Source organism: Atractosteus spatula, chromosome 13, assembly GCF_055471065.1.
Source record: "Atractosteus spatula isolate fAtrSpa1 chromosome 13, fAtrSpa1.hap1, whole genome shotgun sequence".
NCBI lineage: Eukaryota > Metazoa > Chordata > Actinopteri > Semionotiformes > Lepisosteidae > Atractosteus > Atractosteus spatula.
In genome coordinates, this window is record NC_142718.1 from 7,061,445 (window position 1) to 7,079,131 (window position 17,687).

Below are 17,687 nucleotides of genomic sequence, written 5' to 3' on the forward strand. Positions count from 1 at the left end.
TTCTGCCTTGGAAGAATTATACACTGTCTAGGGTTCAGGGGGGTGACGTGTTACAATTGCAGCTGCTATTGCAGCAGGAGAAATGGGTCTCTGCAGATCCCGATCTTTCTTTCCATTTTACACTGTGCCATGATTTACTCTATACTGGAGGTCATGATGACCTGAAACTACCAGACAGAGTAGAGGAATATAGATGGAAGTCTACTGGATTTTGCCATACTAAGACTCTTTTATTGGAAAGGAATGGTGTGTTTTAAGACTCATTATTTCAAATGTTTCATCACCTGTATTTCACTTTAGTGTCAGTGTTTGTTCGCCAATATGAGCATTGCCTTGTGAGTCTCTTGCTCTTCTCCTGGATGCAATTTCCTAGGTGGAGAGTTAAAGTACCTGTTCTGTTGGTGATATCCTGGGAGATTACTTTTAGGGCAGAAATCTAGTTTCGTATCAATGTGTCTTTTTGTCCAGTGTGGAATGTCCTCATACATTCCTCACAGTGGACCCTGAGACCATAAATTCTCTCCAAACTTACAAGCAGCTGTACTGTACGTGCAATATGGCAGATACTGCCTCATGTTCAAGTGCTGTCAGCTGTGACCCATGTGCCCTATTGCCAGCGATTGTCTCCAACAGATTGATGTATTGCCTTTATAAACCTGTGCATATGTGCTCTACACAGCAAATGCTCTCTGGTGCAATTCTTTTCATTAAATAATTCCAGCAAAAGAAAGCTTACACTGTGTTCAACGATACAGGGAGATCGTCATTGGTTCCTAATACTTTATTGCTATTAAAAGGTAAAAGGTAAATTAAGAACCTTTACCTTTTCAGAAAAAACTTACAATTATTAGCTCTTTTGGTTTTTATCAGGCATTTGATTATCTGTTTATCAGAGTGAATTTATGAAACCCACTGGAGGCAACATCAACTATACAGGTTGATCTTAGCAGGCAGCTTTAAGGTACAGTATTAACGGTGTTGGCACAGCTTGGATGTGTATTCGTTTAAGCAGTGCAAGTCTGTATTGAAATGCGGTTAGACACATGTCAGCCAGCTTAATTCATATTGACACATTAACAAGGTTGAAAGGGTGACTCTTTGTGAGCATGAATGGCTTAGATGTAGTGTTAAAGGTGGAGATTTACAGATTTGGCTTAAGGAAAATCCTATGGGGATAATAGAAAAATCTTTGTGCAAGAGATTGATTATATCCCACAGAAACAAGTAACCTGAAAACCTGAATTCAGAAGGGCATGAAAAGCATGAAAAGTCTTTTGAGGTCAGTCTTAATTCTGTTAATGCTTTTATCAAGAGCATTTCTTGGTTGTTTTTTTTTTTAAAACACACAATATTCAAATGGATCTAACCTAAAGAGGGATGGGGTTTCAGTTCAGCCCTGTCTCATTCAAACAGTGGCAGAAAGATTGTTCTGTCCAGTACCTACAACAGAACTATTTCACTGGTTTCCTGGGGGTGTAAATCTACTGGATGGTTTCATTTATGGAGCCTTGCTAACTTTTAGAGCTGTGAAGTAGATATTGATTATTGTGGAATAATGAGGCAACGATGTGAAAGCCAAAACAAAGATCAAAAACCTTTAACAATCAAAACATGACGAACATTATTCCATTGGAGGAAGTAATTGTCTCGTTTCAAAAAACGTCATAAGTTTAAGAGAGTGGAGCAAAAGGAAGTTCTGGAAAGTTCAGCTGAATTTTCTGGTATGCTGGGGTCAGGAAGCCACCTCCAAAAGAGCATCTTAATCTAAACACAGGCAACACGAGCCAAAGTTGTCAGCACTTAACTGTTTGAGTGCTATTCTTAGCCACATTGGTTTCATGTGCTCCAATTGTGTTTCCTGGCAAATATGAAAATATAATACTGTACTAAAGCAATACAATGTCAAAACTTTGGACAGGTTCGTGTACCACTTACGGTGTTTATCAGTGAACCAGTGCCCGTATCTTCGCTTAATGACAAGAATGTGAATACGTTTGAGCAAGACTTCGGTTGAGACTAAGGATCTACTTTATCCGAGACCATTTCTGTAGCTTCAGCCTCTGCCTCCTGCCTCAATGAACACAAGCTTGTGATAAGACGGGGGATTGATAACTGTCTTGGTGGAAGCTTTTGAAAAAGATCCAGATATATTTGGGGGGGGATACTGATAATTAAAAAATTCTTGGCAACCATCAAGGTAGAGGAGCCAAATAATGCGAGTGGAGTCTAATGTGCCACATTTGAAGAATTCTGGGAAGAGTTTCCTAGCAGAAGTACAATTGGCAACACCTATACAGTGCCTTTATCTTTGGTAAAATTTTAGAACGATTAAGTGGGAAACTATCACAAGAATTATCTTAGTAGCTTATCAGCAATGGGGGGTATTTCCCAGGTAGGCAAGCACGTTCATGCAAGGAATGACCTTGAAAAGATTCAGCTTGAAGTAACCAATATTCTGATGTTCATTTCTCCTTGTGAGTCAGAGACTATCCTAGACTGCACTGTCTGGTCTCCCATTAGACATCGTTTGCATCTCTGAAGTCACATATAGTAGCTACTGGAAGATCATTCTAATACAGGGCTACCCTGAAATGACAATAGCAGATAGGCTGATGATGGAAATACACAAAAAGAGGTGATCCAAGAATAAATGTTTGAGATCGACATCTGGGCTGAAATTATGAAAAAATGAGCAGTTGTGGAGGTGTATGAGAATCCAAAGACCAGATGCTAACAAAGTAAGAAAGTTGATGTTCTTTTCAGCAAAAGAGGTATTCCAGCTACATACTGAAGTGTGTGAAGGAACTTAATGATGTGGACTTCAACCTCAGATTCTTCAGAAGTACAGATACAGTAGTTACACAGAACACATCAGGGTAACATTTTCATTCTCATCCACCACTGTTCACTGTATCATTCTTGGGTTGTGTATTGGAATTGAAAGAGAACCATTAAAGCTATACAGAATTTTAAAGGGATGTTGTAAGTATTCTTTGGGCTGATATTGGTTTTGATATACTGTAGTTTTTCAAGAAACCCACAGTCTTGTTTAATTATACAAGTTTAATTACTAAGAAATAAGTTATGTCCAACAATCAAAGAGATTTAAAAGAAATATTGAACATATAGGAATCTTTTCAGTAATGTTGCCAGCAACATTTCAACTCACAAATAAAATACGATTATATGAGCAGGTTCTAATGAGCTTATGAGCAAGTTCTCAATGTCAAACTACAAGTAACATGATGCACTTTTGAAAAGACAGCACAGCAGATGGTGCCATGATTACAACATTATCTCGTAATAACACTTTATTGCAAAATAATGTAATACATTCTCGCAAAAATCCAATATGTATTGTGTAATAGTGCAATACCATCTCATAATAACATATTAAATTTCTAATGGACTTCTGTACAATACAGTTGAATTTCAACAAGGATATATTTTTACCTCATGATATATACTGTAAAATGTCTTTTGTAGTTAGAACATATTCTTTCAATAGAGCGCTCAAGGAAAGCAACTCGACGCAGACCAATTAATTTTATATCCCAGTGGTGGATTAAAATCATTAAAAATATGAAGCAAAGGGGGGAGTTACATTATGAGTGATATTCTCACACTGTTACAGGATATTCGCAGCATGAAGTGTGATCTACTGTGAATTACTATGAATAAACTGCAGATTGTTTTGTAATGGAGCTGTTGAGCTTAGCTTTTTCTCATGCATTGTGCCCAGGTAGCCACTCTAAAAAGAGGGTATCCTGTGGCATTTACTAACCTCCCCTTATCCTCCAGCTCTTTCAGTTTATCCTGGAATTTATCTACAATTTGAAGGCTTTTCCGTAACCCTGGCATGAGTGGGGAAGAGCTGTTCCTGCATTGCCCTTTTGAGCAGACCCAGAGCCTGACACAAACGTACTGATATGCTGGGACAGAGCCTGCTTGATGATCAACATGCACTGTTGATTGTCTGAAGTACTTTCTGTCTGGTGTAGCATGAGGACAGGCAGTTTCTTCTTTTCTGGAGGTCTTTGGGGTAAGAATATAACAATGTTTATCAAAGAGAGAAAGGCCAGTTGGCCCATCCCATCTGCTTTGGCAGTTCATAGTTAATTGATCCTAGGATCTCATTCAGTCGTTTCCTCATAGAAGCGAGGGTATCTGCTTCAACACCAACAATGCCCAACAAGTGCGTCCTGTTTTTTTTAAGCTCCTTCACTATTTTTTACTTGCGTCCTCTGGTTCATGTTTTACTGTTCACTCGGAAGAAACGCCCTGGGTTGACTTTGTCAGTGCCTTTCTGGATTTGGAATAATTGTATTATGGTGCATCATAATCATCTCTGCTCAAGGCTAAAAGAGATTTGCTCCTTTCTATGCAGTACATCGCCTTAAGCCAAGAGTGAAGCAAAAATGTTACTAAAAGCAGAATTTAATAGAAATTAGGGGTTGTGTGCAAGAAGCTCAATGATTTGCAATCATCTCTCAGTGCTTGTTACAGTGCGTGATTCATTCTTTTATATTTTGAAAATTCTGATTGTTAGGCCACTGTCACAATTTCTTCATTACCTTTCTGAATAATTTTATCTTGTAACATCACTGGTATTCTTCACTTTATCCTTATAGTATTACTTTCCCTTTTCTCTTATTACCTAATGGCTTCTCCATACAGCAGAGTAATCCTCATATCCTTTAAAAATGACCCTGATAACATCTGAAATTGCATTGCTGGCTATAATGGGATTATGCTTTCAGAACATATTTAAACTTTATCTGTATCAGTGGCTCTGTTACCTGTGATAGGAAGCCGGCGGTCATTGTTAATGGCAAGCCTTGACAAAGGTTCTACTTTATTCAGAATTTTTTTAATTAACAAGATTCTAAAGTGATATCTCTTAATTATTATTCCACTGAACCCCTACTAATTGGTTCCACTAATGCAATGTTTTTGATCACCAATATGGGACTCTGAATTGGAAATTCTGGTCCAGATAGAGCAGTCTCCTACGTTTCCTCCAAAACCCCATGCAGTAGCAACCTGGCTTTCCTTAGGGCAGAGCAGTGGCACTGTGGCTAAGGATCTGCCCCTGTGGCTGGAAGGTTGCTGGTTCAAATCCCTTGCCTGGCAGAGGAATCCTACTCCATTGGGTCCATGAGTAAGGCCCTTAACCCCAGCTGCTCCAGGGGTGCCGTATAAATGGCTGACCCTGCGCTCTGACCCCAAGCTTCTCTCTCCCTGTCTGTGTGTCTCATGGAGAGCAAGCTGGGGTATGTGAAAAATGACAAATTCCTAATGCAAGAAATTGTATATGGCTAATAAAGTGATCTCTCTATCTCTCTTAGTGGTCTCCAAACCCCATATTGACACACAGCTTTGGGTAGCTTCTGAGTTCTAATAGTAGAGTAGAAGGTAATAACAGTGATGCTAACAATTTGTATAGTATAGAACATACTGTAGTTGGCCTTAATCAGCAAATTTTTAGAATTTATTGTACTGTGTACTGTATGTACAAAACTACAATATGTGATTCCACACCAAACATTTACAAGTAATCACACTGGCATATCTGGAAATGCAGCGGTATAGTCATTTTCCATAGTTCTTACTGTGTGTGGGGAAAAAGAAAACTAGAACGAATTTGATTAGGAAGTTGAAACGATTAAGCTTCTGGGATAAACTTGCAAGGGAGTGTGGGGAGACAGTGGATAAAAATGAACTCTGGTCTGTTTGACTAAGGCTGCTAAGAAACAACAAACAGTGAGCTGAAACTGACCCGCTCTGCTTAGAACATCAGCCTAATTTAGCATCGTAATCTTACTGGAACAGACTAAAAACCTGCCAAGAAGTGAGTGTTACTTCATTGCTCTCACCATTCGCAAAGGCCTTGATTACTTTGTGAATCATTAACACTTCTCATTTTTGTAGTGATATCCAATGTTGCGTTGTTGCAATCTATGTTATTAATGGCTCAGTGCTGTTTTTAATTTCATTAACTTGTTTCCAGCTGGGAGGTATCTTAAGCAGAGAATTGGTATTTCCAGACTGTATTTTTTTTTCAAAGAGAAAAGTCAAACAGGGGCAGCTTGGTGGCGCGGTGGTTAGTATTACTGTCTCGTTGCACGGGGGTCTTGTGTTCAAATCCAGACCTGGGGTCCTATCTGCAAGGAGTGTTCTCATGGGTTTCCTGTGGGTGCTCTGGTTTCCTCCCACAGTCCAAAGACTTACTGGTAGGTTATAATTAACTTCTGGGAAAATTGGCCCTGGCGTGTCTGTGAGTCTGCCTTGCAATGGATTGGCATCCTGTCCAGGCTGTACCCTGTCTTGAGCCTGTTGCTTGCTGGGATAGGTTCTGGCTCAGCAGTGACCCTGAATTGCAAGAAGTGTTGAGAAAACCGAAGGACAGAAGAAAAACTGTGAAGGCTCATGACCTTGAAAGTATGTTAACCATCTCTTAATAGCAAGTCACTTGGCTTTTTTTCCAGTTCAAGTAGACGGGTGACATACCATTGAAATGTTAAGTGAGACAATTCTGAAAAGCACCAGGACCTTTTCCAGAGCTCACTGGTTCTGCATGCTACTGTAGGTGCTGCAGCTGCCCTCTCTGCTGGGTTGCTTTACCATGCGTAGGAAGCAGGGGATTAGAGTGACAGATCTGCTGGTAAACGTGAAGTGGCCCGGGTCACCTTTCCAAATACAGCGTGGTTCATAGCAACGGCTGCAAACAGATTCCTCCTCCATGAGCCGCCTAGCCCCGTGACTTCCCAGGAACAAAATAAATAACATAAAACGATATTAAAATGATCTACGTAGAAAACGTTCCCGCACTTCAATCCAAGAAAGTATGGTCTTTATCATTCGAAACCTTTATCCACTTTTCTTTCCCTGTAAAATGTGAATATCTCTAAGTACTGATTAAGTCACAATTCCCTAAGCACGCAATAATCATATTTGCCTTTTTACTTTATAACACAGTAAATTACCTGCTAGCGCACACGGCCTAATTATCCATCCATCCCATTTTCAACTGCTTCATCCAACTCAGGATCGTGGGAGAGCCAGAGCCTACCCCAGCAATCAACAGTTAAGGGGGGGAGCCAGTCCATCGCAGGGCTCACACAGACACACACACTGATGACACTTATGTACTGCATACAGTATGCATAGTCTCTATGCTGCTACTCATTAACACTGATATTGTGACTCATAAAGCAGATTTTCTTTGGTACTGTACGTTCATATGGTGTTTTTTGTTTCACTTACAGTAGATTAATCCCTTCCAAGGCTGTAACTTGAACCAGTCCGTTTTGAAAAAAAAAAGGAAAACAAACACATCAGCTCTAACATAGTTTATCACAATGTTTACCAAACGAAGCCTACTTTTAAACAGCTTCAAAAAACATTGCAGTGCTGCAGGCCTGAAAGAAAGGCCTGCACTTCATAGATCCATTTGTTTCGCTGATTACTTAAATCCCAGGCTGTGAAATCCATCGACACCCTCTCCGTCTAGCACATTCAGTGCAACCAGTCCTTTTCCACAGTAAGTGAGTACTAATCAATACAGGCATTTAAAAAAAAAACCTGACCACTAACATTATATAACACATTATTACCTTTGCATTCCGCATTCTGTTTTATTGTTTCATTACAGTACATCACTCTGTGTATTGCAATGTGGAGTTTGATTACCTGCAGCATTCCGCTACCTCAATCGTAGAAAAAGTTATTATTCTGCATGCTGTATGTGGCTTTAATAAGGGTGTCTGCAAAATAAAATAGATTTCCTTTTGTTCTGGTTTTAGTTATCTACCGTACTGTACCATAAGAAGGAGGAACACTGTGCTTTCCCTTCCTTTGGTAATTGTAACACAGTGCCCCAGCTCGTAATTTGTATTTACTGCTTTAATATAGCTGCTACATTCAAAATATTGACTATTCCTTAACCTGTGCTATAGATTAGTTTTCATTAGTTCTGTTTTTTTACTGGAATGCCACAGAGTCCATATGAGATCTCAGGAGATATTTCTTGCATTATTGAATGAAAATCTGTTACCCTAGCAGGGGACCTCAACTTCATTTCATTTAATTGCTGGTAATTCACTGTCAATGTTCTGTTTGTGCTCTCCACTCACTGCCTTAAAAGGGGTGAATAATACAGTATATTACTTATCTCTGGCTGCTACAGCAGATTCTTCCTGAAGCTTATAGTCTCTGACGCTCAAAGCCTCTCATTTAATACCTCATCTGTCAGCTGCCAAACTACAGCATCCTTTTATTTTCATTTTTATCTGTGATTATTACTTCCAAAAGAATGATACAGCTCCATTCTGATTATGGAGGGTCCTAGAGTACACCTCAACACCCTTTATCCCCAAAGCAAAGAGGAAATGAAAAAAGAAAGAAGTGCTGAAAGATACATCCACTGATGTACTGTACCTGGACACATCATCAGTTACAGTACCTGGGGTCCTTGAGTGGTTTGGGTTTGGGTTTCTCAACATCAGACACCCTCACCCAGGTGACCCAACTGGGATTGTCCAAGACAGATCGCTCCTCTTCATCCACAGCCATCTTCCGGCTCTTTCTGCAGCCTCTGTGGTGGTTTTGATAGTCTTCGTCTTGCTCATCCCTGTGATGCCCAAAATCACAATGATGCCCAATCCATTATTCAGTTTCCCAGCCATCCCAAACTAGTACAGACTACAATAAGCACTCTGCCAGGTGGTATGATGCCTTTAAAGTACAGACTTCTAGGCTTAATAACAGCTTCTACCCTACGGCAGTGGGCATCCTTAACAGCTAACTGTGCAGTGCCTCAGAATTTCACTTACCTCTGCACCTTTGACTTACCAAGTATTTATTGTTCTGTTTGATTATTGTCTGTTCCTGCGGTCACTATTTATTATTTACTGTTTTGCAATGTACTGTCTACATTGTGTTGTGTTGTCTGTTGTCCTGTACATGTTCTGAGAGAACGCTACGAATAAGAATCCCATTGCACATGTACATATTGTAACAAAGTGGCAGCCAAGATTTAAGTAGGACCCTACGCAGTATTTGATCAGGAGTTTCAACACAAGTTTTAGAAATGCCGGGTGTACTTAGTCAATACGCTGAATCCGAAAACGTAGTCGAAGCGAAGCGTAGGTCAGGAAGCTAGAGATTCGGGGAACAGTAGACAAAACGCAGGTGAGGAATTCAAAGAACGGAGCTTCAGTGGGACACCCAATACTGAGCGTTGTGATGAAGGAAACGGGGCCCTTAAATATTATGGAAACCAGGAGGTGTGGTGGTGTCCGAGGATGTGATAGGATTATTAGCTTAAGCGCCGGTGTTTTGCGGGAATTGGAAGGTGCTTGATTAAGATTACCGGGAGATGTGTCAATCTGACAGCGGCGTTTGTTCTGATTACTGCGGTCCGTGACACATATGGCAAATAATGTCTTTATTGAGGAATTTATCTGCGAATCCTCTGCGGCCCACCGCAACAGTCTCACACCGCTCTCTCCTCCCCTCCTTGAGACCCGCCTAGCACCGGGTCGTCTCCTCCGCAGCCTGAGGGCAAAGGTTTCTACCCAACATCGTCTGACCTCCTGACCCCGGGCTAACCCCCGTTTCGCCGCTACGCATAGGGTCTTTACTGCTCTCCTTGTCATTCCCCGGCATGCCCTTTCCGACATCCGTGACAGGCTAGGAAATCACTCAGTAATTTGGGCAGATTCAGATTTATTGGATGTATTCCAAGTAGCGCAGTTTGAGGGAAGGGTTTTGTAGTTTATTGTTGAACATGAGCAAATATACTGTACAAAACATTTGTACAGTATATTTGCTGGAGAAGGAGAGCAATCTTGAACATGACCACTACCAAACCATAAGGTAGATAAAACTAGGGGTAGAGAGACAGGTTTAATCAAATGTTAACTGGATGGGCAAGATCTCATGAAAGTATGCAGCCTCTATACCACCATACTAATACACTTTCAAGAGTTCCTTCTCTGGCCTAATGAGGTTGAGTGCATTGTTTCAGCTTCTCAAGATGACAGCTTCAAAATGCTCGCCATGGGCCTTAATCTTATACTTTGAGTCTTCTTTTATTTCTGTCTATATGTTTAATTCATTCTAGTTTCTCCACCACAGACTAGATCGCCTTGCCTCGTGGGTGATTTCTTTCTGTCTGACACTTCTCTTTTATGCACACAATCGGCATAATCTCCCTGCATTCCATTCCTAGCCTTTCCTCTCCAACTCCTCTTCCCCACTCGTCTAAAAGCTGTTACTATGCCAGCGCGAAGTAGCCCTTTTCCCATGTTCACTCCTCCTGTCCAACAGCCTCTTAGACTCATTAGACTTCATATCGCCTACTTTGCCCTACAGTACCTTACCCCTCCTGGACATTCTGCAACTGCGTCTGCGGATTTATTTGATTAAATTGTGGGTACGGTTCTCTTACTCTGAAAACACAGTGTACAGTGAAGTCTGGACATTCTTTCTCTCTCTCTCTGCCAACTTCTAAATTTCATGTTTATGGTCTTTGTTTCTATGTGCATTACTATTAGAGCAGGACTCTACCCACCATTCATTCAGCATTGGAACCATTAGTTCTCCCTCTTTTGAAGCAGCAACGAGCTGTTTCCCCATGAAACTTATGTCCTCTTTCACCTGAGGTGGTTACTGGGTTATTCACTGTACTACACAACACTATTTTATGATGTTACAGCACTACCCCGTTCTTGGATTTTCTGAGAACGTGGCCTTAAACTTCTATCCAGTAATCTATCTTGCGTGGAGTCGCCCCTTGTCCATGATGTCATCTAGTTAACCCCCTCGAAGGTCACTTGGGTGCAGCATTGTGGAACTGTGCGTAGTCACCTGATGACAGACCAGAGCTTCTTCAGATTCTAGGTGAGACTGTTGCTCGGTAAGCTAAAGAACATTATCGAGATTGCTCCAGCAGATTCCCTGCTGCTTTATATAAATGGGTTTCCATTAGGTTATAATTGCGATTATACAAATTGAGACTTCTTTTTTTTTTCTATGGCAAAACTTCTGTAGTTCATCACAGGGCTGACAGACACCAACACACTCATACCAGGGACAGTGTTCCCAGTATGTCTTTGGACTGTGGGAGGAAATCAGAGCACCTGGAGAAAACCCACAAGAACCATGGGAGAACATGCAAACCCCACACAGACAGCACCCAAGAACTGAACCCAGGGCCGCAGTGCTCTAAGGCAACAAAGGAAATCATTGTGCCACTTGTAGTCCTTTTTTTTAATATATTTCTTAAATGTTTACTTTTGGTGTAAGCCAGTATTTCCTATTTTGGAGGCATATTTAGGTTTTTCTTCTATCAATAAAATGATGCACGCCACATTCTTGTCCAGAATTAAGTATTAAACTCTGAGTGGCTCTGAGCCAGAGCATTAGAATTTCACATGACCTGTCGTTATTGGTAAATGTGCATAAAAGGATATGGGTGACACCTCATTTCTTAACTAACTTAAATGACCTATCATTGAAAAGAAAACTGAATTAAATTCTTAAATTTCAAACTGAATTTAAGAATGTCAAACCAATAAATGGGAAATTGTAATCGTCAACATTTGTGATAATAAAGGACTTTTATTATAAATAGAGATAGATAGATAAGACTTTATTGATCCCTAAGGGAAATTGATGTGTTACAGCAGCCCAGCCCAAGACAAGCAAAAACAGACATCAGAATAGACAAAAAATTATACAAAATAAATATTAAATAAAGAAATAAATGAAATAAATACATAACTATAGGTGTGTGCAAAATATGATGATCATAGTCACTGTAAGAACAATAAAATATGTGCAAAATGTGCATAGGTTTATACAGATTGATTGTCCAAAAGGTACAATGGAGCAACATGCTGTCCATAGACGAGCAAATGAAGGGCTAACAGTCCTAGCCTAGGGCAGTGTTATACACCCTTCCATTGTGTATAAAGAAATACACAATGGAAGAAAGAACTCAAAAATGTGCAATGCAATGTCAAGTTAACTCCTTTCAAATGGACAAAGCGTGCACCCAGATCTTTAAAATGTTGTTTTTCTATCATGTCATAGACCTTTCTCTTCAACACAATGGAAAGCTATCTTGTGCCACCTAGTGGCAAACATGTCAATTAGCAGTAGGTATTGAAAATACTGTACTGTACAGAAGTGGTTCCCAGTCCTGGTGTGGGTGAGCTGGTTTTCATTCCAGCTCACCTTCATTAGATGAGTGAAGCCTTACTTACTCTAAGAATGTGCCTAAATTTAATATTTTTGCATTTTCTTTCTAGCCACAAAGTTTGGGATTTTTTTTCACTTACAAAATACAATGGCTTAAGCTCCAAGACTTTTTCGAGCTGGGGACGAACAGTTCAAATTAATCTTATAATTATTACGTCAATGAAGGTTTTGATTTTGCTGGACATATTTGCTTGAAAATAAATGATAAACCTCCCCACCAGCAGAGGTCAATATCACGTCAGTTATTATTTTGCTTGGGTAAGTTTGTGTCAGTGGTAGGTGGCTCAGGCAAGCTGATTTCCGATTTCGTCTTGACAGTAGTGTTGGCCGGTGTGAATTCATCCACGAACTCATGCAGGTAAGGCAAGGCGTATGAACTGTATTAAAGAGAATAATCCCTTTTAATAAGATAAGCATTGTCTTTTAAATAAGAAAACAGTTTTAGCGATGTTAATTTAGTTGTTGCAACATGTTACAGGATCGGGAAGATGTTAATACACTATTTTTTTTTAAAGAATGCTTATTGCTTATTCGCTACTGCCGACCAAATGAAGATGGAAAATATTAATGATGAAATTCAAGAAAAACCTTTAGAGTACTCGGCATCTTCTGTGAATCTGAAGAGTTGCATTATACAGTATAGGTGTTGTATCTGACGTTTTTGAAGCAAAAATATTGAACCGCTAAATTCAAATTACAAATTCATTGCAGCCAGAACTTTAAATTGTTACTGTAGGTATTGTAATTCACTCTTAACAGTAGACCGATCGAAAGCGTGAACAGTAGATACAGTATGCCTGGTGTAGTAATTACTGTAAGGTTTAGTGAAGATACGGGGATTCTAATTGTAATTAAATTGCAACATTTCTCTTTTTACTTTAATTTAACGCATTTGACTATGAGGCGGTTTAAGAAAAAATAATCTCTTTCGTTTACGTATTTTTATGAGAATCCCACAGTTAAAAATATAATGTAGCTATCGTTTTTTCGGTACTGGGTCGGATCGGCTACAACTAACGATGGAAAAAAGGCGATAACTACACAGATTTTAATATTTTCTTAGAATAATCACGCTCTATATACATACGGTGTATACATTCACCCGATCTTTTTCATTGTAGTCTGATAGGTGTTAATGTTCATAGTTAAAATACATTGATTTAATCTTGTGGCAGAATTCAGAGGAGGAGAATCACCACTCAACCTGTGCACCCCACTCATTTTCTCTCTACACTGTTTTTGTTTGTTCTTTGCTTTTATACAATTAGTTGGCAGACAATGTACAAAATATATTTCACAAAAAAGAGTGTTTCCACCTACAACAGCATTAGGGTGCGTTAGTGGAGCTGGGAAATGTTTTGGAAACTAAACGGTTTCCAACTTCATTTGCACACAGATTTTTTTGTTTTTGTTTTGCACTGAAATTGCATTATATATTTTTTATTGTTAGCATTTTTGTTTTGAAAATGCTATAAACGGAACTCACCCAAGAACACTGTTGAACACAAGAACGCTGTAGGCATCAATATTGTCCTGACTGGGGAGGGTTAGTTTAATCATTTAAGAAAAAATATTACAAACGAGATTAAGGCTTTCGGCTCATCTAGCCAGTTTGGTCGTTTCTCATTCAGCAGCTTCTTGACAGTAACTAGGGTATCTGCTTGAACAACACGTGTTCATTTGGAGACGGAGAATTAAAGAGGACAAGAGGCTCAAGAAGACAGGCCAGTTCTTTCTGTTTCTGTCTGATAAAGGTTTAACGAGGTTCTGTCCGGGTAGAAAGTCACGTTTACTCTGAGGAAACCTTCGACTTCATGGACTTTGAATTTGAAATGTATAACGTTTTTATCACTCACTGGAGTATTGAACTTTGAACTCGGGAGGAGGACAGTGTTTCTTTTCGAAGAAAAGTGGTTACAGGCAATCTGCAATTTACATCGACACAACCAGGAATAAGTGTTTTTTTGTATAGCTTTCTTGAAGTACCTTTTTCTTTATTGAAAGTGGAAGGAGAAAAAGAAAACGCTTGATCATTCAAACTTGTTCTTGGATGAATTATTTTTGCATGTGAGAGTGGAATTTTCCTTGTTATTTTGTGGAATAATTAGAGTCAATATAGAGCCATATAGTGTACATGACCCTTGTTAGCTTGTTTCTGCAGTTCTTGAAAATATTGTACTTAAAACTGACTTACCCTAAATTCTTGTTTGCTATAAGCCAACCTGGGTAATAGTTACCTGGGGAGATCATTACAGTGTGTTCCATCCCACAACACTTTAAATAAAGAGGTACCCGAAATAATCTGTGCATTGGCAACATTCATCGCTTGCTTTGAAATGCACATCATTTTCCAAGTTTCAGTTTTCCTTAATTGACAGCAGTTTGCTACGTGTAGCATCTGGCTGGACAAACACAACTTAGTTTTCTTTCCTTTTTTTTTTTACTGAATTTGTAAAATGAACAGCTTCCAAGCCACACCTCTTTCGCTTTCTAAATTGCGCTTTTGAGGAAGTTTCCTGAACTTAAGACCAACAATAGAAAACCTGCAGTACATTGCAGCTATCAAAAATGAAGTATTTTTGCAATAAATATAAAGGCAGGAAACACCCTGAATGGGATACCAGTCCATCACAGTTACAAAGGAACAGGTAATAGGTTTATTCCATGCTGAAAAGAGATGAAAGAAAGCACAACGTTTCAGCCGTGGAGCCTTCTTCAGGTGTGAGAAAGACAGGGCAGTAAGCAAAGGTAATGCAGCAGGAGAACAAAAGCTGGGAGAGAGGAGGAGTGAGAGGTGGGAGCAGGGGACAGACAGAGTGGCCAATCGGGTCATGTGAAGTCAGGATAGGTGAAGAGAGGTGTGAAATGAAACCTACAATGAATAGAGAGAATTTAGAAGAAAAGTAGTCTGTCACTGAGAGAAGGGGGAAGGCGTGATCCTAGCTGCAGGATAATTATTGTTTCTGTAGTCTTTTCTGATGTATGAGTTAGGAAAACCATCTTTGAGAACGCAGACAGAGAACGGAGACGGACCCTCATTACCTTTGCTTTCTGCCCTGTCTTTCTCACACCTGAAGAAGGCTCCACGGCCGAAATGTTGTGTTTCCTTTCTTCTCTTTTCAGCATGGAATAAACCCATTACTTGTTCCTTTGCAGCCTACACATGCTGACGCAGCTCCCCACCTGAACTACTACATTGCAGTTACAAACACACAGACAGGAGTCAGACACAAACTCTATCCCAAGTCCAGAATTGAACCCAGGTCTGCAGTGCTGTGAGGAAGCAAAGCTAACCACTGCACCACTGTGCTGCTTGTAACCCTTCTTAAGAACAGACTAATGTCTTTGTTGTCTTAGTGTTCCTTCTTGAAAACAGTGGAACACAACAGTGTTCCTCAGACACAACATTGCTTTGCAGTTACCTAGGGAGGGGCTGCAAACCAATTACCTAAGATGCGGCTCTGATTATCTGCATGTAGAGAGTCCCAACTTTTCATTCACTTTTCCCATTCTCCAATGAAAGGGGTAGAAACTAGAGCTAGAAAAAAAGGTGGCTATATAGAGTATCTGTAACTGACCTGTCCGTATGCTTTGTCTTCCCGTCAGTCGGCGATCATGAAGAGCTCCAAGGAAGCCGTGCAGACTGCAGCCAAGGAGTTTCTTCAGTTTGTGAACCGTGGCGTCTCTCCTTACCATGGTAATGGCGTGTGCTGTTTGTTTTTCAGAGGGCCTGGCAAAACAGTGCCACGTCTCTTGGCCATCAGTTTGCATTCGTATCTTGTTAGTGTTTGTTTTCAAGTGTATATTCTTTTCAGAGATACTTGTGTGTTAGAAGGGTATGGAATACTGTGCTTTTTCTGAAATGTACAAATAAAATCGCACACGGTTATTGTGCCACAGACCGATGTGGTGCCAGCAGTTTGATTGCCCAAGAAATGGGCATGGCTTATTAATCTTCTTTTCAGTTTAGCCCTAATACAATAGAAGAGTTAATGAATTATTCTGCTCCATATGAAAAATACCCACATTTGTTTTAAGCAGGACAGGCCCACACAAGACAATTCTCTGTGAATTGTGCTCAGATCTCTGTGGGGCACATGCAGAACTCCCACTGAATTTTGAGCTTTAAGGATCCCCCAGAGGAACTCCTCCTTTAAGCTTTAAGCAGGCCTTCATCAAGAATCCTTTATTTTTCCAGCATGGTATTCATAGCAGTTTGCAAGAATTTTGGTACAAAAACCCTGTTTTTGTTTTAGAAATCTTTGATGGAAGAGATACTGCAGCTTACATAAAACACTATATAACGCTATCAAATATCAAATCATACAGTCCAAATATTTCCGGTTGTGTTTTAGGTATATACTGTACTTATCTACTGCATATCTAAATATAATGACTCCACTGCTTTTTTTCTGTAATTGTGTGTCTTTAAATATAAATTCCAGTTGTTGCATAATGTCAGCTCCTTACATCTAGAATTGCCTGTTTTAAAGACTTGTGTCAGTTAACAAAGCCATTGATCTTCTGATAAGGGTGCTAAGAATTTTGCTGACGAGTAGCAAGTGGCAAAGTCAGTTTTTATTAGTTTTAAACTTTGAACGCTGAACTTAGCTGTTAGTGCTTGAAGATCCTCCAGGAAAGATATATGTGATGTGACACCTGGGTTTTCGCAAGTAAGTATTATGATAGCTGAAGTCTCTTGTTCTGTATGATACCTCAGAAGTGCTGTTACAAAGGCATTATTTTCTGTTATTTCTTCACGAGAAGTCTATTTTAGGAAGTGCAGTTACACCTCATGGGGCCTGTGTGTTGAATATCCTTAGCTTGTAAACTGTTGCACCCGGGTTACTACACAGGCGCAGAATTTTGTAGTGAAATGATGTGGTGGAGGTTTTCTTCCAGTCTCTCAGCTGTCACTTCAGCTGAAATGTGTATTTGTCAGATGCATGATGATGATGATGATAAAAGGTGGCCCTTTTGATATTGGGCATCTGTAAATGTTCGGGAGCAAGTGGAGGGATATCCCAGTCACAGGTTCATCACACTGCAGGCCCCACTCAGCTGGAGCCTACAGCTGTAACCCGAGTTAAGGTCATTGACAGTTCCTAGCTGATAGGTGTAAAGGTTAAGCAACCAACAGTATGAGCATCATTGTATGTGTTGGAACACTTTACAAATTGTAATTAAAAGCAATAAATGCTCATCATTTCATAGCTGAGTTAACCAGCATGACTGGTTGGCTGAGGTGTAATGCGTTGCTCTGTTTTCCTGCAGTTGTGGAGGAGTGCAAAGCCAGGCTACTGGGAGCTGGGTTTAAAGAACTAAAGGAGACAGAGCATTGGAGCATCGAGCCTGACGCCAAGGTGTGTACCTCCAGTCATTCTGTTCCTGGGCAGAAGCAGGACAGAACTGATCAGATC

At 40.0% G+C, this 17,687-nt stretch overlaps 1 protein-coding gene across 1 annotated transcript in view; it reads left to right on the plus strand.

Moving 5' to 3' along the window:
- The first annotated feature begins 12,495 nt into the window (after positions 1-12,495).
- dnpep (aspartyl aminopeptidase) overlaps positions 12,496-17,687 on the plus strand; it is a 28,731-nt gene continuing 23,539 nt past the window's right edge. The window contains exons 1-3 of the mRNA XM_088930718.1: positions 12,496-12,625; positions 15,874-15,964; positions 17,542-17,630. Coding sequence (XP_088786844.1) covers positions 12,620-12,625; positions 15,874-15,964; positions 17,542-17,630 — 186 coding nt within the window. The 5' untranslated portion in view covers positions 12,496-12,619. The remainder of the gene's footprint in view (positions 12,626-15,873; positions 15,965-17,541; positions 17,631-17,687) is intronic.